Raw genomic sequence first — 26,589 nt, 5'->3', positions numbered from 1 at the left:
TTTTGAAGGTAGTTGTGATGCAGATCCACTGTCAAGGTAGTAGAGTCCTCCACTCTTCTTAGCACTGCCAATCATCTTCCCCGAGTTCAAATCCTGAAAGACACAGTGAGATTTGAAAAATTAATTTGACAATTTTTATCTTCGATTAATGTACTGACAGACATTAAATTACATGATAATTTTGGAACATGAAGGACATTTTCAAGAGTTAAGAGTGGAGACAACACAACGGACCCTTTACCTGCAACGGCTGAAAAAGAGCCATTTGCAATTTTTATTTTTTGATTACCTGCACATGGGCTATATGAAGAGAACAAAGTGGATTCACCTGTCATGTGGTCAGAGGCACCTGAATCTACTATCCAAGTATGATTGGGTATCCAAGTATGATTGAGACTAACACTAAGAAATGCAGAATTCCCTTTTGTTGCTATAGAGTAGGAAGGAGTTGAAGACTCAAGAAGTTTGAAAAGTTTGTCTAGTTGTTCCGTAGTGAGTGGAAGCTGAGTTGAAGAGGATTGCTGCCCTTGATCAGAATTACTAGCCTGAAATGCACGACTGCCTTTCTTCTTCCAGTTAGGAGGTTTTCCTTTGAGCTTCCAACAAGTTTCACGTGTATGCCATTCACGCCTGCAATGATCATAGTAAGGAATCACTTTGTCCGACCTTTTTCCCTCGTCGAGGTTCCTAGTAGCCAAAGCCGAGCCTTCAGATTCAGAGCTTCGTGGTGTCTTTCCCTTCATAATTCCTTGTCGTGACTCCTCCCTTCTTATTTCTGCAAAAGTTTCACGAAGAGTTGGCAATGGTGTCTTTCCTAAAATTCGACCTCTTACCTCATCAAGATCTTTATTCAGCCCATCAAGAAACATGAAGACACGATCATTTTCTTGCCTCTTGAGAAATAGAACACTATCCTCTGTACACCTCCAATTGTCATCATAACAGAGATCCAACTCTTGCCACAGGGTCAACAACTCATTAAAATAAGTGGTTACACTTCTGTCACCTTGTTTAACATGCCATAACTTTGATTTTAAACAAAAAATTTGGGAGGAATTTTGGATATCAGAATATGTTTCCTTAACATCTTCCCACACATCCTTTGCAGAACGCAAACACATGTAAGGCTTACCTATTCCAGTTTACACAGAGCTTACCAACCAAGCAATAATCAAGGAATTTTCAAACTTCCATTGTTTGTAAAGAGGGTCTTCTCTTGCCAGTTCAGCTACTGCTCCTATTAAAAAAGCAAGCTTCCCTTTGCTATCCAATACCAAGCGAATAGTTTGGGCCCATTCATTATAGTTATTCCCATTCAACTTAGGAATATTAACCTTGAGGGAGTACGAGGAACCCTCTTGGTTATTGCAGCCTATGTTGAAATTGATATTGCCAAAAACATTTTTGTTCCTATTTCCATTGTTGCCGCCATTATCGCCGCTGTTTGCAGAAAAATATGTTATGCCATCTCGGCGACCACAGCCGCCACCATCGCCACCACCACCACCATCTCCCCGACCACCACCACGACCAACGCCTGACACAGGTGGTTGTTCTCCATGGTTGGTGGTGGAGGATCCGGTGTAGGTCTGTGATAGGGAAGACCACCTGTTGTGATCCGCCATGAGAGGTTAAATGGGTATGTGAAACTGTTCAAGTAAGAAAGCAGGTTGATCAGAACCTAGCTAGTTGTGGAAACCTTCACAACGGGCTTTGATACCATATTGAAAAGAAATATTATGGGTGAATGCATTTATGATTTATTCCTCAGCCAAAGGCTGATTTTTATAGAGAGAATACAATTAATGTTTTCCTAGACTAGCCTAAAAACTTGTTACATTGGAAAAATAACAATGGAATTCTCTAGACTTGACTAGAAAATAATAACATAGGGAATAACATCATTGGAAAATAGACAATTAATGTATTTTCCAACACTTATAAAAACTGACCTTTTTCTAATTGGAGTAAATTTCTTATAACAACTCATATCAAAGCACAACACGTACCCCGATAAGAGCAAAATGTACAGAGCACTGCACTAGCATGTAGGAACGAACTAGAACACAATAACGTATAATACAACCAGTCCTTATACATGGACCACTTTAGGTGGCGTACATCCTTTGACTCTCGCACGCAATTGTGACATGTGGCAAAAACAACGAAACTCATCCAAAAAATCAGAAGAGAATTCTTTCTTCCTCTCTCCTCTGCCTCGCCTCTTTCTCGTCGATCCCTATCCTCCACTGGAGACGGCGACCTTCACCCTCAAATTGTAATCTCTCTCCCATCCATGCTCTCTCTCGTCCTCCACACCCATATCTACGACTCTCACCGTTCTGATCTCGCTGCCTTGAGCACGTCTCTGACTTTTAGATCTGTGACGGCGTTCGACGGCCACAATAGGGGCCCGAATTGGAAAAGTCGGTGGCCGGATTTGACAGTGTTTTTCAGCCTTTTGGTACGACATTTTTCGGCGGGCGAAGAGCAAAAATTGGGGCCCAAATTTGCGAAACAGAAAATAAAACAAAATCATATTTTGGGCTGAGACTTGTTCCAGTTTTTTGAGGAATACTTTTACTATAAATATAAACCTTGTATCAGATGAAACCTTGAGAGGTAGAGAGTCTGAAAGCAAGGGTTTAGAAACAAACAACAAACTAGGGTTTTAGAGAGTTTTCTCTAAGCGGGAGACACAAGGGTTGTGAGTGATTCACCTTGGGAAACACTATCAGGATTCACTACTAAAAAAAAAAAAATTAGTGAGGGAAATTTAGTGAGGGAAAACGTAAAATCCCTCTCTAATTCCGTCACTAAATTTTGCGACCAAGAAATTTGTGACGAATTTCATTTTTTCCGTCACTAATTTCCCTTACTAATTTTGCTTTTTCTAGTAGTGATTGAGTCTCTTGGTCACAGGAAGAGATTGAGACTTTGGGTAGAATTAGGTTTTCTTGTAACTCTTTGACATCTCTTTTGTAAAGTTACTCATCATTATAGTGGAATGGGGGGCTCCTCTCTCCCCTAGACTAGGTCAGTATTGGCCACATCAACAGTGGTGCAAAGTGTGTACAAAATGAAGTGGTCAACCTATTAATTTCCTAATACAACTCCACACAACGTTATAAGAATTGTTTCCGTGAATCAATTTGATATTTTTTCGTTAATTTTTAACCCTAAATGTATAAAGTGGAACAACATTATAAGTGGTTCACCATATATCCTATTAAACTGTTTGCTTCTTTTTCTCTCGATTTGATTCATGAAAGATTGATGGGTGCGAAAGATTTATGGAAAGGGAGGAGGATGAAGGTTGATGCATGTGGGAGAGATGAAGGAGTGGAGGTGGGAGATGAATTGACTTTCTCGAATATACATTTTTTTAATATGATGAAGGTGTATAAAGGATATGTCGAAGATGATATAGAGAAAGAAAGATGATGAATAAAAGGGAAATAAATAGTTGTTGATGGTTCGCTGTTAGATACAATGAATCTCTAAAATCTAATCTTCCTCTTTTTAAAAAATAGATTAAAGAGCTGAAATTAAAAAATTAATAAAGTCTATGGTGAATTATCTAAAATGTTGGTTCAACGTATACATTTCTGATTAAGGTTAACCTAGAGATCAAATAACTTTTTAGAATTTATGGGACCAAAATGAAACTAAAACTAGCCAGGGATCAAATGACCAATTTAAACTAGTTTTTGGCTATTTCCTGAATTGCAAAAGCATGTCTTTCATCCGTTTATGGGTGGCTAATTTTGAAGTTATTAAACACACACGATGTATTGTTCTCTTTCATTGAATTTTCTCCACAAAAGAGTTAGTCATGTATTTAATCATTTTTAATATAAAAGTAACATGTTGGGTTGGCTTTCACGCAATGTTTACTGCTTTTCCCTTTGCAATATATAAATAATGTTCGTTGACTTAAAGAATGGACCATCACATTCATGTAACAATGAACTTTTGAAGAGTACCAGAGAAGGATTAAATATCACTGAGCCCTCTCTTACTATCTCATCACCAACGTAGTAATACTTTATCTTTCACAAGTCATAAATTAAATTAGTTACAATTGCAGAGAAGGAAGACAGATGGAGACGAAGACCGGCCTGTATCTGCCTCATGAATTGATCATACAAATCTTGTTGAGGTTGCCGGTGAAGTCACTTATACGTTTCAAGTGTGTTTGTAAGTCATGGTTAACTCTTATCTCTGATCCTCACTTTGCAAAATCGCATTTTGACCTTTCCACTAGAACACACACTAATAGAATTGTGTTCATGTCAACTCCAGCTCTTGAAATTCGATCCATAGATTTTGAAGCATCGCTTAACGATGATTCTGCTTCTACTTCACTGAACTTTAATTTTATACTTCCCGAATCTTATTCTAATCTTGAAATTAAAAGTTCATGTCGAGGATTTATTGTTTTGACTTATTCTTTACACATCTACCTATGGAATCCATCCACTGGACGTCTCAGACAAATACCTTTTCCTCCTTCCAATTTAGATGCAAAATATGTATGTTGTCTATATGGTTTTGGGTATGACCATTCAAGAGATGATTACTTGGTGGTATCAGTGTCCTATGATAAAAGTGTAGACCCAATTGAAGATAATATTTCATCACGTTTGAAGTTTTTCTCATTGAGAGCGAATACATGGAAAGAAATTGAGTGTCATGGATTGGTGAAGTATACTCACTTCCCTTATTATATGAATGCAAATGATGATCCCAAGGTAGGGACGCTTTTTAATGGGACTATTCATTGGTTCTCTTTTCGCCATGATTTGTCAATGGATGTTATTGTTGGCTTTGATTTAGTGGAAAGGAAACTTTTAGAGATGCCTTTTCCATATGGTTTTGATCATGAACCTATAGATTGTGATTTGTGGATATTTGGAGAATTTCTTAGTCTATGGGCTATGGGGGATGAAACAATTGAAATATGGGTTATGAAAGAATACAAAGTGCATTCGTCTTGGACTAAGGCTCTTGTCTTATCTATTGATGGCATTTGCATTCAGTACGATCCGCCAATATGCTTTACAAAATGTGGTCATATTATTGGGACAAATGGTGGTACTGGATTGGTGAAGTATGATGGCAATGGTCAGTTGCTAGAGAACCGCTCATACTATAACGAACCATGTGGACCCCTACTGGCTATGTATAGAGTCCCTGCTTTCACTCCCCGATGAAAGTGAGCAAATTTAAGATGACGACACGGAGAAGAAGACTGAGGTTATGAACCATTCTTCAAATTCTTGATATTTATAATTATAGTGCATTATAAACTCTTGGGTGGCTGCACTAGTTGGGTAATATGTGTTCGATTGTGTTTGTAATATGATCCAGTATGCCACATGAGCTAATGTAATATGTTTATTGGTCAGATATTTGTAATGTTCATTGAAATGTTGGAACTTCGTTTGTGTGATTCACAGTTAATTTTGCATGTGCAACTTAATTGGGTTTTAAATTTTAATCTATGTTATGTTCCTTGTTTGCATTTATGTTATAAGATAGTGGTGGTTTATTTGATGAGTTTTTGCATGTTGATCAAGATCAAAATCATAATTACATGAATCTAACTTCAAGTACTTATTTAGATGTTTGATCATGACCACATATATGTTTGAACGAAATAGAAGGTTCTGTCTTTCAATTTCAGTTGACTCTAATAACTTTGGCCCTTACTATTTCTCTGTTTAAAACAAGAAATAAAACTTTTAGATCATAAGGTAAGATAAGATACATACAAGTTAAGTCACCACTGATCCTAATTGTAGGAAAATTTTAACACAGCTTTCAGCATAGTTTGTTGATGAAATGGTATCACAGCTTTTGGCATAGTTTGTTCATGAAATGGTATCACAGGCTTTGATCAAGTGGTGTAGAGTAGTTTCAGGGGGTTATGTTAAAGATATGATATAAAAACTATTCATGTATTTTCCACCTAAAAAAGCTAAAGCTTTTTGAATTGATGATTCACAACATAGTTCATCTTGTTAGTTTGTTTTAATTCAAGTTTAGTTTAGTGATAATCACAATCAGTGAATAATCACATTTTGTTTTAGCTTGTTATGAAGATTGTTACAAGTTTGTTAGAGGTTAGCAAATAAGATCTAGAGTTTGTTACATTGTTTGTGCTTCAAGCAACCTAGCTAGACATTGTATATAAGCTACCTCCTTTGTATATTTTCATAAGTATCAATAACAATTTTCATTTTTCAATTCCATTATCTCTTCTCTCTTTTCATTCTCTCTAATTCACACAATTTACCAAAACCCTAAGAGTGTGTTTGGATAGAGTATTTTAATGAGGGAATGTAATTTTTTGGAGAATTTAAATTGACTTGACCCAAATTCCATTGTTTGGGAAAATATTTAAGTCATTTTTTAAATTCAAGGCATTTAGATAAGAATTTCTCTTTTGCAAAATTTGAAGGATTTAAAATAACACCTAAAATACAAACATTTCACAATTCTCTGTCATTTCATCACACGCGTTTCACACTTTTCTCACTATTCTCTCGCGAAGCTCACCTTCACCTTCACCGTGCCTCTCTCTCCTTCCACAGTGGTGCTTCTCTCTCCTCGCCGCCGCCGCCATTTGCTTCTCTAAAAGTGGAGGAATCTGAAATTACAGGGACCAAAAGTGGGAGGAATCTGAAATTACAGGGACGTAATTGATGCATATTTTGTTGACTTGATGAAAGGATGGACCAAAAGTGGAAGAATCTGAAATTACAAGGACAAAATCTAAGTCTTTTTATTTACAGGGACTAAAACCGGAATTCGGTAATATTACAAGGACAAAAAGAGGTATTTACCCTTAATATTTTTATTATTAGTCTCTTAAATAAATTCTCTATTGTTCATATTGAAGATATACAACATATGCACACAACAACCTTAGGTGTAGCTGTCCTGCTGTTCCTAGTCATAAACCTTGTTTTGTTTCTCCTTGTCATTGTGATGATAAATGAGAAAAAACTTTCGAATTTCTGAAAGGTATTGACGGACTTGGTAACTTTGTTTTTTATTTTCTTTTTCTCTTTTGAAAATCGATATGTCCTCCTGTCAATCATCTTGCCGTAGAAATTGCTCTTGTCTAGCAATGTTCTACCATAGAAGTTCGGGAACTGTTCTCTGTTCGTTAGTTTAGGAAGTTTTCATAAATATGATGCTGATTGTGCTTATGTTTCTTACATTAAGGTTTGAAGTGATGGAAATACATGAGGAAGTGGACGCAACAATAAGTACATCACAGTTGACTTGTTTACTGTCCGATATGAAGCATACAGTTAGTAAGATTTGTTTTCATTTTCGTATTAGAAGGATGACCGACTAAATTAAAATCTTGCAGAATGATGATGTTGACGACAATGATTTAATACTATATACATGTGCAAAACTTGTCCATTCTATCTTCAGAATGTTTGTTACAAAACACCTTTAGTCGAAAACCTAGAACCTCATTTGCTAAGGGAAAAAGGGTGTGACTATAAGACGATGAATTCGGCGGCACAGAAAATTGGTGGAGGAATTATAATTGATAGTGCAGTTTCTGGATGGAATAAGAAATTGTTTATTCCATTGAAAAAGCATAGCACAAGCAATGGAAAAACCATGATTCTTGAACTTGAATTGCAAGAAACAGAAAATTTAGAAGTACTCATTCTGTTTCTACAAAAATTTTGGAAGGAAAAACACAACTTCGTGATAAAATGGCTCCTCTTTCTGATGATACAAGTCACGAATTTAGTGACTCTTATTTTTAAATAGATTTGAATAAGTCTTATTCAACAAATCATGATTTTAGAAGTCAGATATGAAATGAAGTTAATAGTGATTACAATAACCGGAGTGTTGCATCAAGTAATTCAGGGCAAGGTGAAGAAGAAGAACGAATTGGCGTGGTTAATTATTGGCTAAAAAACCATCCACACAAGGATAAAGTGAATGCAGCATTTTTCAACGGTGGAAGTGATTTTGAAGAATCACGTCGTCAGAAAGTGGTAGTGAAAAATCCCAAAGAAAGAATGGCAAAGTGGCCTGTTAACGATCAAACAACCAGCAGACTAGAGTCAGTAAGTTCAACTGCACTAGTGGATGCCAAACATTTGCTCAGCTGTGCAAAATGGAAATTTTCTTTATATGTATCTTTATCAGATTCTTTGGAATAAAATAGCGAAAATGTAAAAATACAACTAAGCCAAGGGACTACTATAATTAAGTTTTTGAATTTCACGACACCGCATAGTACACAGATGAATATATTTATGCCATATTCTTAATGCTTGCAGGAAAAAAACAACAGTTCAGGTCGGAGGAAGTTGCTAACTTGTTTTCTTTAGCAATAGCACAGGTATGTGCAAGGCAATGAGTATACGCGAGTTGCGAACAAATTGGTTAGTGAATTTCACCACAATTGAAAGGAGTCATAGTAGAAATAGGAAGAGTGGAATGACGAATCTAATTGCCTCTTTCATAAAAGGCAAAGTAGTAAACATTTCAAGCAAAATAGTAAACATAAAAGGTTCCAACATTTCAATGTGATAGAACAATTGACAAGAAGCACCACCAATAGGCTTCTGAAGAAATATCTATATTGAATATAAATAGTCTTTGTTATAATTGCAATAGAAGAAGCACCTTTCTCAAAACCCTAAATTTGGAGAATACAAGTGATCTTGCAAACTCAGTTGCAGCCATGTTTTTATATACAGTTCAGTCACATTAAATGGCAACAGAAATTGCTAGTAGTAAGTAAGTGTATATAGCTAATATTATGAAACAGAAATAGAAAAGCCAGAATAAATTCAAAAGTAACACGACAAACTTAATTTACAAGAAAATTGTAAGAGACATATCATCTCTTTACTAATTCAAAAGACGGTTCGGTAAACAGAAACCAAACAAATCAAAGGTCTTCAGATAATATTTTCATTTTTCCTTCAGAAGAAAGAAATAAAAGACGCAAATAAAAAAAGCTATTTTATAGTCCGATCGCCTAATAAAACACGCAAATAAACAAAGCTATTATATAGTCAGAGTCTAATAAAACACGCAAATAAACAAAGCTGTTAAATAGTCAGAGTCTAATCAAAGCTTTTTAACCGGATCACTCCGCCGTCATTGGTTGGGATATGCAGCACCTGAACCTGGCCTTCCGGACTGTTGTCATGACCTCAATCTCGGCACTTTCAAGCATTGCTACAATTTCAGCAAATGGTGGCCTAACATCAGGATTGGCATCCCAGCACCTTGTCATGATTTCACGGAGAACAGGCAAACAATCATCGGGCAAGATTGGGCGGACATTTCTGTTGACAACTGCAAATGCTGCCTGTACTGCTGTCATGTTCTGAAATGGAAGCATACCAGTGATAAGCTCCCAGAGAACAATCCCAAAACTATATACATCCACTTTATGTGTGTAAGGCCTATGTTGGATCATCTCCGGAGCCATCCAACGGTATGTTCCAGTCTCGGGAGTCATTCCTTCAGTGTGCACCTCAATCCGAGCCACTCCAAAGTCAGCAATTTTGATTGACTTGTCACCAAAAATCAATAGGTTGTCAGATTTCAAGTCCCTGTGAATCAACCCTAGACCATGAACATAAGCCATGCCTCTTGCAACATCCAAAGCTTGTTTGACAGCTTGTTTAAGGGGAACTGCTCGGTTTTGACGTTGGTTTAAGAACTGTCGAACTGATCCACCCTTAGCATACTCAGTAACGATGCACCAGACCATAGGTTTACGGCATGCACCTATGAAACGAACTATATTAGGATGCTTCAATGTAGCAAGCATCATAACCTCCTGCTGAAATTGTTGTTCCATCAACTGAACCTGTGCCCTATCATTCTCAGTCCTCTCCAAGATTTTGATAGCGACATCCTCCCCGTTGTAAGTACCTCGGTAGAGTTTCCCAAAAGATCCTTGCGCAAAAGCCTCGCCCATATTCAGCTTCCTCAAATCAATCGTCCACTCTTCAAAATTTTCAAGCCCTACCGTCGGAGAACTAAAGTCCATCAGAGCTTGAGCTAAAGCATCATTACTCAATGCATGAGTGACTCTTCCCCGTAGATTGGCGCTTTGGGCAACCGAGTAGTTATCGTTGGCGTGCCACTTCAATCCTTGGTGATCCAACATGCGGGTATGGGAATCATTGGACCCAACACTGCTGTTATTGGTACCCTCACCAAACATGGTATTACTCTTGTTGAGATCTATTGGAAACATTCTTTTCATCAAGGAATACCAAACTTTGTATTTCTTTGCAAACTAAACCGCAAAGACAAAGAAAAAATAAAGTATATAATTTTGTTTCGGCAATATATCTTTCAATTAAATGGAGTTTGATTGCACTACCAAAAAAAATGGAGTTTGATTTTGTAATCAATGAAAAAGACGTAATATTAGAAACTTTTTTAATGGGAATAAGTAACATTTTAATCGATTATATATATATATATATTTTTTTTTGAATGAATATTTTTATTTTTCTAGACAATATTTTTATTTTTCCTAGTCAATATTATAATCTCCATGAATATATATATTTTATAATTTATATGATTTATATTTTGTGTTTTTTTTTAGGAGAAGATTTTTTATTTTTCTGCTAATAGTTGAATTTTTTATATTTTTATTTTTTTGATTAAAAAATATATTTTGTTGTTACTGTGAATAATGAATTTCATATTTGATTGAGTTTTTCTACTTGCACCCTAGTTAATCATGGTTGCACCCCAAAATGACAAGATTACCCTTTCATAAAATTTGATTTTCAAAAAGCATATTCCTTCTTTCTTGGTTACATCCCAAAACCCCTCTTCCAAAACCATAATTCTGCAATAGATCGATTGTGTTCTGCGAAGAATTTCAAAACCATACTTTCTCACGTCCATTCATGATTTCAAAGAAAATTCGAAGCAAATCAGGTTAGCAAGTGTTGTTCTTCAATCAATTGTGTTTTTCTTCTTATGGGTTCTCAGTACTGCGATTTTGTGTTTTCCTTGTTCTGTAAACTCAGTTTAAGTAGGTTCATGTAAACTCAGTTTAAGTAGGTTCATGTAAATTCAGTTTAAGTAGGTTCATGTAAACTTAGTTTAAGTAGGTTCATGTAAATTCAGTTTAAGTAGGTTCATGTAAACTTAGTTTACGTGAACCTACTTAAACTTAATTTAAGTTAACCTTACCAATGTAAATTAAAACCGTAATCGTACAGTGCATCAGTGCAGTTGAAGGAAAAAAATTGAAACTTGCAAATAGAAGAAGAAATTCACTTACTTATATCCAATTGAGTATGGATGAAAAATATTTTGATTCACTCTTTAATTTTCATGGAGATTGATATTGAACATTAAATTGTTTGATCGTGATCGCTTGTGGGGTGAAAGAGGGTGAAACTCAGTGACAATGAATAAAATTAGGGTTTTAAGAAAATTTACATAAAAGGGCAATTTTGGTATTATAAAAAAAACTTTTAAGAAAATTTGGGTGTAACCAGAAAAACATGGGGTATAAATAAAAAAACTCTATTTGATTTGAATGTGATTTCTAGATGTGACTCAACTATTATTATGGATGTAATCGTATGTAATAAATTCAAATTAACATCCTTTTAAATGTTTTCAAGTAAATATAATACTTCTTCTTTTATTTTATGGAGGCTACGGTACGTTATTCCCTTTTATATTCCATAATCAAATTGTAATTATAATTTAAATATCTATAATTGTAATTTCTATATTTGTGAAACAATGTGATAGACATATGTATTTTTTATTTTTTGAGGAAATATGTATACTTTTTTTATGCATTTGATTTTGAGATCTCACGTGTACTTGTTCTATTTTTTTTTTTATTCTAAATGTATGTTTAAGAGAAGAGATGGCACAAATGAAAACTAGTCCATATTTCTTATAAAAATAATCAAATTTTAAAAAAAATGGTTCTACATTTTTGTTTCTTATAAAAAGAATCACTTGACCAAACAAAAAAAAAAAGAATCAGAATGATTTATTTATATAATAAACATCTACCTCTTAACCAAAAAAATAAAAAAATTTACCTTGCAAGAGTTTCTTTTATTTGCTAATCAACATTACTTGCTTACTTGTATATGTATCATGTACCCTTTGAAAAAAAAGTATACGTTTTGTCAAAAAAAGTTTATGTTGTAAAAAAAAAAAAGTATATATATCAAGTACATATAATGGCTTATTAAAAATTAGAATTGTATCAATAATTTTTTTTAGGTACAATTGTATCAATCATTTAATTTAGGGAAAATGCTTAAATATGTTTTTCGTCTCTGCAAATATAGGTCATTTGAATTTTCGTCCCTGAAGTTACTAATCCTTCCAATCTGCCCCTGCAAATATTAATCATTTGACTTTTGGTCATAATTAAATTTTTTTGCTGAGGTGGGCTGTCATTAGCGACGTGGTGCCCATGTGGCAAGTGATGATTCAGCGAGGTGGTTTGCTTAAATAGACTTTCATCCCTGCAAATATATGTCATTTGAATTTTCGTCCATGAAGTTACTAATCAGATGTAATTAGGATCAAAAGTCAAATGATTAATATTTACAGGGAATTGGAAGGATTAGTAACTTCAGGGACGAAAATTCAAATGACCTGTATTTGCAGGAACAAAATACATATTTAAGCATAGGGAAAATTACTTCAAACAAGCACATGCCTTCTTCCCATTTTCAAGTTCAAAATTCTATTTTTAGTAATAAAAATCAAAATTTTATTTAGTTTGTCAACTAACGAAAAAACCTGTATTCTTTAATGACATATATAATTGTTTATAAAAATATTCCATAATTTTAGGCCATTATTTCACGAGCAATTATGGCAATTTTCTGGTCTATTTTATTTTTAATTAAAACAAGAGGTATTATTTATTTGGTCTATTTCAGTTTTTTTAATTGATCATTTCATTGCTACCGTGAATATATATATATATATATATATATATATATATATATATATATATATATATATATATATATATTTGCTTAGCAAGGACTAAGGACAGACATCGGGACGAAACACCGACATCCCAATTAGGTTGGCACCCCGAGAAACCTCCGTCTTATGTCGTCAAACTCTAAAATTTTATCAAAAAAAGGGAAAAAAAATATAAAAGAAGAGGGGGACTAGGCCAAAACCCTCGAAAGAAAACAAACAAAAAAAATGCTGAAAAAAACTACTACAAACTAAGGAGATCTATAGTCGGACAAACCAACCCTATCACAAAAGAAAATAAGTTATTTATAGAATCCTATATAAGGCCGTATCGAAAATCTCGAATTGGCTCCATATTGTCCTATGGGGCCACAATTATTATGGAGATATGCTAGTCCTTCAATTTCCATGTTCCAAGAAATATTGACTAAACCATATTCCTCTCCAATCCTGAGGTATTTGTAGATGATCATGCTTCCGTTCTTTTCCATTCCAAAAACTACAATTTCTTTACACATCAAAGTAGACCTTCTGCCTTCTTTAGAGCAATTATTATAGAGGAATTTATTTGGAAGGAGGATGCGTACCCTTTGCACGGGTGTTATACGAGGCTTTTCCTAACACTTTCTTTTTCACTGCCTGCTGCTGTTTCTTGGATAGAACTTGCGTAAAATCTTCGTCCGCCATCCATTGATCATATTCACGAATTCGGACCCATAATCCAAGTCCCTTTGGAAATTTTTCGAAACCTGAATTTCCTGATGGTGAGTAGGAAACATACGCACAGGAGCATCATGTGTGATCCCCGTAACTGCTTCGTCACTTGCGTTGTTTCCTGTATTATTCGACATCATTTGATTGTTTGCTGTTTGTTCCAATGCCATAACGTCCATAAAATGTTGCTGCAGTATCTGCTACAAACTTTTCTTCCTGAGTTTCAATGATTTTCTCCAGGACATGGATGGAGTTACTAGGTAACTTCTCTTGATGTATTTTATCTTCCACATTCTGAGTAATTGTGTGTGCCTCCATCTGTAGTTTTGTGGAAACATCATCAGAACGTGCATCCTTCTGGCTGACATCATCTGCACGTTCCACCTCATGTTCAGCTGCAGCAACAGACACAATTTCCTGAGGCGGTACAATATGTTGCGTAGTACCTTCATCAACAGGCTGAGCCGCTGCTGCAGTGGTTTGAAAATTGTCCTCCAATTCAAGAAAAGCGTTGGTAGAGCTGATGTTAATCAAAGGAATGTCGTCATGAATTGTCTGCTGCTGCTGTGGAACAGAAGTGTTCTCCAAATTCTCCACTACTGTCGGACTAGGAACAATCTGTGGATCCTGAAAAGCTCTCAAAGATCCTATACCAGATGGGTTTTCCTTAAGAGGCACCCACTCTGACCTCTTAGCCTGCACTGGTTTCTTTCCTTGATCCACAATTTCCTTGGCTGCATTACCGACCTTGTCCTTTCGGGGAAACAACCACCGAGAAGAAGAGACATCATGACCTATAGTATGACAATGTGTGCAATAATCCGGCATGCGCTCATAAACCACCTCAACGGGAAATGAATAACCTTCCCTTTCAACAACAAGTTCATGAAAGAGCTTACGTGTAAAATCCATATCATAGAGTTCCAGCGTAGTGGCCAAAAACGCGCTTTGTTGTCGCATTATCAATAATCAATGGGGTGCCTACGGCACTAGCAATTTCACGAAGTGTTCTCTCTATCCAATACTGTTGAGGTAAAGCCATCAACCGTCTCCAAACCTGTGCGTGAGTGTTACGTTGCGTATAGATACTGAAGTCTTTAGTCCATTCGAACAACCGTAAAAGTCCAGGTTTCAAATTCACCGTACCCAACGCCCAAACCGATCGTAAATCATCCTCGGAGGCAAATGAGAATTCATAAAATCCCCTTCCTAAAGAACGCAAGGACCACGCGCCTGTAATATTCCAAAGATTTTCATTTCTAGATCCTTTTTCATGTAAGGTTTATCACCCTTGTTTAAAACCAATTGACCACGTAAATTCCGCTTGCAAGCATCCAATCCTTTCTCATAGACTGTCTGTGAGATCTTAATGCTTAGAACCTCCCCTCGAATGGATGGCAGAGGCAGATTGTCATTCGAATAATCAGAAGCTACTGCAGATGCATCCTGGTCATCCACTTGCTTCTGGGACTCGGCAACTTCTTGGAATGTTTCCATAAAGATTTTGCAAAAAGCTCATCCTTAAGTTCACCATCAGCAAAATCCCTGGCATGCCAAACACAAGATTTCTCATTCTCATCATACTCTTGAACGCTCATCGTAGGTATAATGAGATGATTAGCGCAGATATTGAGTGTCTTCGATTGCCTCATGAGAAGCCTCACTTTACCAGTAACCTTATGCTTCAAGAACTTCACCGTACCAGCACCTCTCTCCTTCCACTGATTTCCATCTTTATCGAAACGGTAAAGCTTCGATTTGAGATCTAGAATGGATTCTTCGTCTTCTTCACCGGTAGTGACGGCAACTTCTTGGAGTTGGACGATCGGAGCGACTTGTGCTCGGGTGTCTTCGTCGTCACCGACGGCGGGTGCTTCCTCCTCTTCGCGGTGCTCGGGATCAGCCATGTTCTAGAGAGAGAAAGGGTTTGAACTCTTCATATTGTTTAAATATTGCAGTCTATAATACATTGTATTTAATGTCATTGCAAGAGTTTTTTTCATTTGCAAATTATTATTTTGTTTCTTTTTCTACTGTGCTAACGTATTTATATACTTGACTGTGCTTCTTTGTATCTATTAATATTCTTTTTTATAGTTTTTCTCTTTAGTGAAGTGTGTGTGTGATACTTATTTTTCTGATGTTGTTTTAATTTATATATTCACTGTCATTTTCATCATGCCCATTTTTGAAGTAAAGCTTGTTGAAATGAAGGGAAGGGAACCTTACATTTGCATTTTGGGTTCAAATTTTGCTGTTATAGGATATGTTGCTCAGGGCCGGCCCTAGGGCATAGGCCGCGAGTGCGACGGTCTAGGGCCCATGCCGGCAGGGGCCCAAATTTTTTTTAAGGTAAGGAGGTGTATATATAGAAAAATTATCTGCAAAGGCCCAAACTTTAACATGATAAAGGAATGGGCTGACATTTGTTAATATTTTTGGCTCTTTTAGTGAGATTTGCTATATATATCCCATGTAACACAAAAATTTCTATATACACCCTCCTATAAAAAAATTTGGTTGTTCTTGGTAATACGCTCAAAAATTTATTATCGAAGAAATTGGTGATATTTTTTTGGGCCCTTTGTTCCTAATAATGTGCTTCGCTAATATTAAAAATATCGACGATATTTATTATCCAAGAAATTGGGATAATTTTCATAACAAAGCAAATTATATTTTAGTTGAAAATAGGGTGCTAAAATTTCAGTCTACTTCGCATTTGCTATTTTTTTCTACTTCTACGGTATTTTTATTTTGTTTTGGTGTATATAGAATATTTAATTTATTTTCAGATGTTGTCTAAAAAAACATTTATTTTGTAGTGAAAAGCGAAATAAAAAAACGAAAAAACACAACAATGAGCTAAAAAAATTATGATGCATTATGTAAGGGCCATTTTTTCATATTATGCCTAAGGCCCGTAAAACTCTAGGAACGGGCCTGATGTTGCTGAAAACATTTAGAGTTATACGGTTTGTAAATTTTAGATTATGTTATATAAATTCAGAACATTTGAGGTCAATAGGATATTCTTATAACCTTTCTTGGATGATGTTGTATGATTGTTTTAGGGTTTAGGGTTTAAGCACGGAAACCACTTCACAAATAAGAAAAAAAATGCTCTCAATCCCACAAAATACCTCTTATAACTTTAGGATCCAACAACCAAATTGGATCCTCTCCTATTTTCTCTCCTCTCTTCTAACTCTATCTCTCTCTCTCTCTCTCTCTCTCTCTCTCTCTCTCTCTCTCTCTTAATCTCACTCTCTCTTCATTAAAAAAGAAAACTATCATCGTGCGAGAGCATGGTTAAGAAAGATAAGGGTCGGCCCTAGGCATAGGCCGAGAGTGTGACGGCCTAAGGCCCATGCCGTTAGGGGGCCCTAAATTTTTTTTATGGGGTCGGGTGTATATAGGAATATTTAGTTTATTGGGAGTTTATACATCAAAGTTTACTGAAAAGGTCCCAAATATTTTACATGATGAAGGGTTGGGCTCACGTATGTTAATGCTTTAGGCCCTTTTGGCGAGATTTTCCATATATACCATCATATAACACAAATTTCTATATACACCCTCCCTATAAAAAAATTGGTTTTTCTTAATAATGTCCAAAAAATTTATTATAGAATAAATTGGAGATATTTTTTTAGGCCTTTTGTTCCTAATAATGTGCCTCACTAATATTAAAAATATTGGTGATATTTATTATCCAAGAAATTTGGATAATTTTCATAACAAAACAAATTTCATTTTAGTTGAAAATGAGCCTACGAAATTAATTTTATTCTTGTCTTTCTACCCTTCCCAAAAAAATAAATTATATCAATATTGTAATGTCAACTTTCTTGAATTGATTGAAAGGATTGCAAAATTGAATTTGATATTGCAAGATCATGCGAGACGCATTCAAGATCATGAAACCGATGTGAAACGCATTTAACAGGTGCTATTGTTCTCTTTTACGGTACTTTATTTTGTTTTGGTGTCTATAAAATATTTGATTTATTTTCAGATTTTGTCTAAAAAAAATTATTTAGTAGTGCAAAGTGGGAAAAAAAAACAAAATGAAGAGCTAATAAAATGACAACAATTAGCTAAAAAAAAAATTATGGCATATTATATAAAGGATTCTTTTCGAGTCCAGGTATGCTCCATTTAGAATTTAGATGTTAGACATGTGGCAAAAAAAAAATTTAAGGGCTGAGATTTAAAACTTAAAAAAAGTATTTATTATTTAATAAAAACAACAAAAATGAAATATCTCTCCTTTCTCTCACCTTCCCTTTCTTCCTGTGATCTGAATATTCTCTTTACTCTCGTCATTGCATCTCAATCTTCTTCTCCTCACTGCTCTCATCGTCGTCCATCGTTGGCCATCACCATCTCAACCAATCACAAGGTCGTAACTCTCCCCTATTCCGTTCAATCTCGTGTCGACGCCACGACCACAAACAAATTCATATCCGCTGTCACAATAATGGGTCAAGGTACTACTGTGAAACCTTTGATTGGGGGAATTTCTGCTCAAAAACAACAACCAAAAAGCTTGAACCTATAACACGTAACAGTAACAAAAAAATCGCAAGTTCAGTGGTAAAATTAACAAGCAACTCTTATGCTCACAGTGCTGACTAATAGGATGGCGGTGGCAGAAATGGATAATGCTGGGGGTGACGGTGGGCGGCGATGAAAAGAAAGGGGTGAAGAAGATGGAGATCGTAGGGGGAGGTGAAAAAGGAAGGGAGATTTTATTTATTTTGTTAAACAAACTCTTATTTTTTTTAATGTTAAATCTCAACCCTTGATTATATTTTTGCCAAATGTATTTCATCTAAATACCTAAATGGATTAAATGAAGCAAACGATAAATGGAGCATATCTGGACTCGTCTTTTTCTCATATTATGCCTAAGAGTTAAACTTTACTCCATTTAACTTTGCTCAAGTTACTCCTTTCCAATGTATAGATGTGTGACATGTGGCAAAAATAAATCTAAGGGATGAAATTAAAAGGTTAAAATAGAGATTGATCTATCTAATTCCTTTACCATCTCCGTAAACAACAACAATACCCCCTCTTTCTCCACCATCTTCCTCCTCGCATCATCTTCATGTTGCCTCTCCCTCTTTCTCGTACACCACCGCCGCCCCTGCCATGGTGATTTGTGTTGTTACCAGGAAACCTATTATGTTTTGTTGATTTAATATTTCAATTTGAGAAAAATTGAATCCCTAAAACTAAGAAGAAATCAAACAACTTGATTTAAATCAAGGCATATAATCCTTAATGAAGTACAAATGAATATGAAATCCATTATGCTGTGTTACTTCCCCTCCCTCATAGAGCTCTCAATCCATGGTTAATGCTAAAGGTGGAACAATTTGAAGGATGTAGCAGCGGGTAACGCCGGTGAGAGGGAGAGATCCGCCTCTGGATTGACAGTGACGGACGGTTCCGGTGGAACACCGATGAGAGGGAGAGGTAGCAATTTCGATTATGGTGAATGGAAGAAAGAAGGAAGAAGGAAGAAGAAGCGTATTGTTTTTCCAGTAAACAAATGATTTTTTTCAACTTGTAATCTCAACCCTTGATTTTCTTTTTGCCACATGTCAAAATCTATACAATGGAAAGGAGTAAATGAGTCCGAGTAAATGGAGCAAAGTTGAACTCTATGCCTAAGGCCCGTAAAACTCTAGGAATGGCCCTGAGAAAAGAATCCATCTTTGCTCCATTTACCCCATTTACCATCATAGATGTGTGACATGTGGCAAAATAGAAAACAAAGGGCTGGAATTAAAATGGTTGGAAAAAACACTTGTTTTGCCAAAATTAAGGCTACGCGCTTTTGTTCTTGTTCTGTCAGATACCAACTCCACCCACGACCCTTCCTCCTCCTCTCACCATCATCACTTTCGTGCTTCTCTCTCCCTCTCGTTGGTGTCGGCGCTGTAACACCCCGTTATCCCAACAACTAATTTTTAAATAAAAATAACCAAGTATAAATCAGAGTTCATCGCAAACGGGAATGTCACACTAATTTTCAAAATTTCTCAAATAGAAAAGAATGCTATTTATTAAAATCAACCTTGATAGATAAATCAATACTTCACAGCGGAATGTTTTCAATCATTTAATAATAATTACCACCAATAAATTCTGGCGCAAAGGCCTCAACATAAAAAGTCATCAATAATTTGTTTCGTCGATAATAAAAGCTCCAACAACATGTTCCAGAATTGATACATAAAGGAATGATAAACATAGCAACAATTTCCCATCCCGTTACGTATCAGAGCCCTAAGACACTTGAGCCACCACTCCTACTAATCTTCATTACCTGCAAGTTACCCAAACGAAGGGCAACATTTCCAAGCAGAAGGGGTGAGATTCACAAACAATAATAATAGGTATATATATATATATATATATATATGATCATATACTGCATTTAACAACTTAATTAAATAATATAATTAACAACATATGTTCAACATTAATATTCATACTTCTTCAACTTTAATAAAACTTACTAAATCAACCAACGACGACAACAACAACTCAATCGATAACTACGTCAACGACACAATCAACTACAACGACAATAACTCCAGCAGCGACCACTACAACGACATAACAAACAACAATAACAATAATTCCATCAACGATCACTACAACGGCATAATCAACAACAACGACAACAACAACGACAACATCTAAAGGCTTTTGGTACCATTTTCAACGGGTTGAATGACTAAGCATTCCGGGGCATAAGCCCCCAACAATTTGAATGATGATCATTCTAGGGCATGAGCCCTCAACAGATTGAATGACAAGGCATTCCAGGGCATAAGCCCTCAACGGTTGAATGATTAACATTCCAGGGCATGAGCCCTCAACAGATTGAATGACAAAGCATTACAGGGCATAAGCCCTCACCAATTTGAACGACAAGGCGTTCCAGGGCATGAGCCCTCACCGCTTTATGTTTATGTAATGAACTCGACTTTGTGTATATCAGCATACAACTCAACTACGAAAACGACAACAACTGTGCATAATAACTATGACTTACTCCCCAACTTGGTCAACATCAACAACCTATGACTCCTTTACTTAGAACGACAACTTGCAACTTTTACAACTCGAACCTACACCTTGTGTATTCTAATGGAATGCAGTTAAACATAAATCAACAATCAGCAACAATCATACTCAATCAACAGCAACACAAACAGTATACAGACAGCGTGATATAACAATATCTTGCAATTCAACACTATCTAACATTCCCACATAATCCAAGTAATGCGTATGCAATTATATCATATTAAAAATAACCTCAATTCATCACAATCAGCTTCACAGATCATCCTTAATATCCTATATAACTTTCATTGATATCCCAAAGTTCAACTCACAACATGGATTAAATACTCTTAAACACCTTAATTGAACTCATAGTACTTCTAGTTTTGAGCTTTGGAATTATCCCATAAGTTTTGGATTAACTTAGAAACGGTTATGCTGAATTTTCATAAGATTTCACTAAGACCTCCTTGGAGCATTTTCATCATATCTTAAAAACCAAAATTATTTTCATGTCAGACCAAAGCCATTGGAAAGCTAACAAAATTATCTACAACTTTCATGTTCACACCAAAGGCCAATTCAAAACAGAAACGTGTGAAAAAGACGTAAGAACATGAAACAGGGTATGCATCAGACATATTGAAATTACAGATTTTTTGCGATTTTCTACCATGGGAGCCTCCTTGGCTCCGTTACTTAACCCTAAACTCTCCAAAATCATCCATAATCATCACCATATGATTACCCTATCATTAAAACGTTAACCCATCACTAACCTACCTGATTAACCACTCTTTTCACCATTCAATTCTATGGTTTCTACACTTTTTCATTCAAAAATCAATAATCAAAACCTAATCTTAAATTTCCCAATTTCTACCAGAAACATATTAAATCAAAATCAGAATTATAATCTATACTATTGAAAGTAAACCTCACCCTTACCTTCGATAATCGAAATCGCAACCCTTCTAGGTCCTCTTCCCTTTTCTTGACTTTTCTCCCTTTTCTCTGTTGTACGTAAAAACTGCTTCTGACTTCTATTTTCTAATTCTTTAATAAATATAACCTCCCAATATTCCTTAACTCCTCTTAATTCTATTAATTCTAATTTAACCCCAAACTCCAAAATAATTCCTAATTCTCACTTATTCTATTAAATAATAAAAATAGCCATTTAATAAACTACACCACACCACAAAATCAACATAAATCATTTAAAAATCACATAAAAGGCTTTAAATCAACTAAAAATAATTAAATAAAATTGGGGCGTTACAGGCCCGACACTTTCCGTTCCGTTCATACGGCGGTGGATGGAACTGTAGCTAAGCCGCAATTTAAATTTCTGATTTCTGTAAACTGGCTGATGCAACTGTCTATAACATGGTCATTTGCACCTCTGCGTGGTAATGGTTGCATTGTGAAAGTTTTGCCACTTGTTGAAAGTCAAACACAATTAACATCACAATTCACAATAACGAATAAAGGTGATGGCTGGCTATACAAGTAAATAGCAGCAGCGATGGAACATATATGGACTACTCAACGTTGCACCAAAAATTAAATTTTGATTCACCGAATGAGTATGTCAAGACTAAAACAATTTGATTTGTATTCAACTATTAATTTCAGTTACTTGTATGATGGAATCTACCATGGAAAATAATCATGTATAGGCACTGCCGCCGCTGTATGAACGGAAAGGGAAGCACCGGCGCCAGCACCAGCGAGAGGGAGAGAGAAGCACGAAAGTGATGATGGTATCTGACAGAAGAAGAACAAAAGCGTGTAGCCTTGATTCTGATAAATCAAGTGCTTTTTTCAACCCTTTTAATCGTAGCTGTTGATTTTCTATTTTTTCCACATGTCACACATCTATGATGGTAAATGGAGCAAAGATGAACTCTTTAGAAAGAGATAGAGTTAGGAGAGGGAATGAGAGAAAGGATGACAGAATCCTCCAAACACGTCTTTTTTTTTTTGGCTTAATACATCATTTGATCCCTTAACTTATTTTTGGTTTTCATTTTGGTCCCCTAACTATAAAGTGTCTCAATTTGGTCCCATAAATTTTATGCCGTTTTTTATTTTGGTCCTCTCTGTTAATATTTTGCAAAATCTGTTAACTTCTTTCCACATGTCAGTTAAGATTAGTGATCAACGGTTGGATTTAAAAAAGCACACATGGCATACAGTGGACTCACAACATAGGATAACTTCTATGGTCATCTTCTTCCCTCTTCATCTTCACCTTCACCAATTCAACTTCCAACCAATTCACCTTCACCTTCTTCTGCTTTTCAACCCAAACTCGATTGTTTCTTCCAAACCCCACAACAACCCATTCAAGCATAACAACAAGACCAAACAAACGCATTAAGCTATCACCAACACAGCAAAACAAATCCTCTTTCTTCTTCAAAACAAGTTCCAAAAAACAACAACCTCAAACACATGAACCATTGTTCGAACGACTCCGACCCAGAACACTCGACAAGGTTGTCAGACAAGATCATCTCTTATTATCAAACTCAATTCTTCGTTAATCAATTCAACACAAACGTTTACCTTCAATCCTCTAGTGGGGTCCATCGGGTACAAGTAAAACCACCATTGCAAAAGCCATTATTAATTCATCAAGCTAGGAAAGTTAGAGTTAAAACAAATCAAACTACTGTTTTGCTTGTTGATGAAGTTCATAGGTTTAATAAATCTCAATAAGATTCATTTTTACCTGTTATTGAAGATGGTAGTATTGTTTTTTATGGTAATACTGTTTTGTTTGTTGATGAAGTTCATTGTTTTTGGTTCTTGTAATGTGCGTGTTGCTTGGAATGTAATGGAGATTGCTGATGTGAGTTATTAGTTTTTGTTTTGGGTATGAAGTTGGAAGATGAATATAGAATTTATCATAGTCCATGATATGCCATGTGTGCTTTTTAAATTCAACCGTTGATCATTAATCTTAACTGACATGTGGAAATGAGTTAACAAATTTTGCAAAATAGTAAACGGCGTAAAATTTATAGGACCAAATTGAAACACTTTATAGTTAATGGACCAAAGTGAAAACCAAAAATAAATTATGGATTAAATGATTGTATTAAGCTTTTTTTTTTTTTTTTTTTTTTTTACAGAACCACTGCCCTGCCACTCGGGTTTGGACACAAATTCCCTGGCTATCAAAATTTGCAATCCTTATTGGATTATACTAATTAACTAGCCGGGAGTGGTTATGGTGCATAAGGAAATCCTTATGCACCGTGCATAAATCTCAACATAATTGCTTCCTACATCCTCAAAGTGAGTCAAAACCATTTTTGTTTAAAATAAAAGAAATCTGATGGTTATGATGTGTTTATGCACGGTGCATAAGGAAATAACTTATACATCATAACTTTTGCCCCTCAGAGGTAGTCAAAACAATATACCCAACTACATAGTTCGAGTTATAAAAAGGTCACGGATAATCGAAGAAACTGCAAGTAGACAGAAAAAAAAAGAGCAATAAATCTCAGTTTATCACCTCGCCAGCTGCTATTAATCCCTTGCTGCAGTAGAAGCAGCAATAGACTGAAACCACCAGATGATGACAACATCCGAACAAATAAGTGACAAATACACTGAAAGTGAGTTAATAATTGACTTGACATTCGCAGCAGAAGATAAACAAGGGGGAAGAAGAATTATCACAATAGTTGCAATGAGCTAAAGTAAAGCATGTACGAAAAAAATCATTCAGAAAAAAAAACAATTCAATGCACGGAATCTCATCGTAACACAAATGATTGCTAAGAGTCATAGCTAAAGCCTGACAATTTTCACTCGATAAAATTTGTTAATTGAACTATGTCTGAAGACATCATTCATTGCAATTGACAACAATAGTAAGATTATACAAAAAAACAACAAACATAGTACCAACGGATTCCTTGAATCTAATCTAAATCAACTGCAACATGTAATGTAGTTTAGACTGCAATAATTTTTATTAATTAGATTTAGACTGCAATAATTTTTATTAATTAGGTTTAGACTGATCAATCAAATTTTTATGTTATTACTATTATTTATTTATTGTTGTTGTGGTTGTTGTATGAATATTTTGTGTTATCACCGTTAATACTTTGAAAACATTTGTGTTATCACCAGAAGTCTTGTTTTCTTTAAGCGTGTGGCGGGTAAGAACGGAGGATTGGAAGATGCTGATGCTAAGTGGTTTCCGATGGCAGTTACAGTTCCCAATCAGCCAACTGTAACAGTTGATCTGTCATCAAGTGTCTTTACTCAGAGAATAATTAGACATGCTGATAAAGGTAGGGAAAGAGAAACGCTTGATTTCAATGGGAGGCTTTTTTCTGTCAGGGCCCCAGTGTTGTTGACTCACAAACATCCTCTGCAGAACCAATCTGCGGTATTGGTCCCTGTTCATCCATCAATTAATCTTGGATTGCCAAATGATCAATTGCTGCTGACTGGTATGACCGATGAGACAAGAGTCGCACCTCATTTATTCCTAACAGATGAACCAACCCAAAGTGGAAAGGGACATGTGGGGGACATACAAGTGGAAAAAAATCAGGGAACTGCTCCAAAAAAACGTGTAAGGTTGAATGATGAAGTTGTGCAGAATGTGATAAGCGTTACAGAAAGCAGCGAAGGAAGTGGTCTGGTCTCTTCTGAAGTTAGAATTATGGCTCATGCTGGAGATGACATCACCATGCATGATAATCCTACTTTTGAATTTGATGTTAATGTAAAGGCAGGACCTGAAATCCAGGCCTGCCTACCAAAATGATTTGTATTGCATGGAATTGTCGGGGCCTGGGGAGCCCGAGTACAATTCCAAACCTTAAATACCTCAACCGGACTTACAATCCGGATGTAATAATACTATTTGAGACTATGAGTAATGCGAATAAAATCGAGGAATTGAAGTATGTTTTGTGTTTTGATTTTTGTTTCTGTTGTGATAGAGAAGGAAGAGGTGGGGGTTTAGCTATTTTCTGGAAAAAGAACTTTAATTGTAAAATCACAAATTACTCACAGAATCATGTAGATGTGGAAGTTACAGATAATATCAGAGGAAATTGGAGGTTAACAGGATTTTATGGTTTTCCTGAGGGAGGTAGGAGAAGGGCGTCCTGGAATTTTTTGAAGCAGTTATCACTGATATCGCAACTGCCATGGTGTGTGATAGGAGATTTTAATGACATTCTGCATGCATCTGAGAAGAAGGGCAGAGCAGAAAGACCTAATTGGTTGATTAACGGGTTCAAAGAAGCGGTTTCGGAAGCTGGCTTGATTGATATTCGTATGGAAGGATACAATTTCACTTGGTTTAAAAGTTTGGGGACAGAGAGAGCAGTAGAAGAAAAGCTTGACAGGGCTTTGGCAAACAATAACTGGTTTGATATGTTCCCAACTGGTAGACTCGAATGTCTTACGACAACTTCGTGAGATCATTATCCTTTACTTTTGGAGTGTGTTCCGAGTTTGTCAGCAGGTTGTAGAAACCGGGGTTTTCGGTTTGAAAATGCGTGGCTAATTGAACCAGAATTTAAACCGTTCGTCGAACAAAGGTGGGATGCTTATGGTAGTAACCAAATTACGCAAAAGCTTGATCAGTGTGCAGAGGATCTTCAGCTTTGGAGTAAAGAAAACTGCCAACCCATCAGAAAAGAAATTGAAAAGTACAGGAGGAAACTTGTTAAAGCTAGAACCCAGGTTTGTTCATCCAATGTTAACTATTTCAACAATATTAGG

At 35.8% G+C, this 26,589-nt stretch overlaps 1 protein-coding gene and 2 pseudogenes across 1 annotated transcript; 1 reads left to right on the top strand and 2 right to left on the bottom strand.

Moving 5' to 3' along the window:
- Positions 1-3,897: 3,897 nt before the first annotated feature.
- On the top strand, positions 3,898-5,531 carry LOC11406844 (F-box/kelch-repeat protein At3g23880-like; annotated as a pseudogene).
- Positions 5,532-9,142: 3,611 nt separating this feature from the next.
- LOC11405716 (serine/threonine-protein kinase STY13) lies at positions 9,143-10,237 on the bottom strand. Its single transcript, XM_003599445.3, has one exon. It carries the CDS (start codon positions 10,235-10,237, stop codon positions 9,146-9,148), a length of 1,092 nt encoding a protein of 363 aa, XP_003599493.2. The 3' UTR covers positions 9,143-9,145.
- A 4,512-nt stretch (positions 10,238-14,749) lies between these two features.
- Positions 14,750-15,659, bottom strand: LOC25488791 (ran-binding protein 1 homolog b-like; annotated as a pseudogene).
- Positions 15,660-26,589: the final 10,930 nt, after the last annotated feature.

The sequence above is a fragment of the Medicago truncatula genome, chromosome 3 (genome assembly GCF_003473485.1).
Source record: "Medicago truncatula cultivar Jemalong A17 chromosome 3, MtrunA17r5.0-ANR, whole genome shotgun sequence".
Taxonomy (NCBI): domain Eukaryota; kingdom Viridiplantae; phylum Streptophyta; class Magnoliopsida; order Fabales; family Fabaceae; genus Medicago; species Medicago truncatula.
The sequence above is the reverse complement of the archived record's forward strand: the minus strand, read 5'-3'. Positions and strand labels throughout refer to the sequence as shown.

Bases quoted from the DNA above. Each gene is read 5' to 3' on its own strand.
- LOC11405716 (XM_003599445.3), bottom strand. From the start codon at position 10,237: ATGTTTGGTGAGGGTACCAATAACAGCAGTGTTGGGTCCAATGATTCC.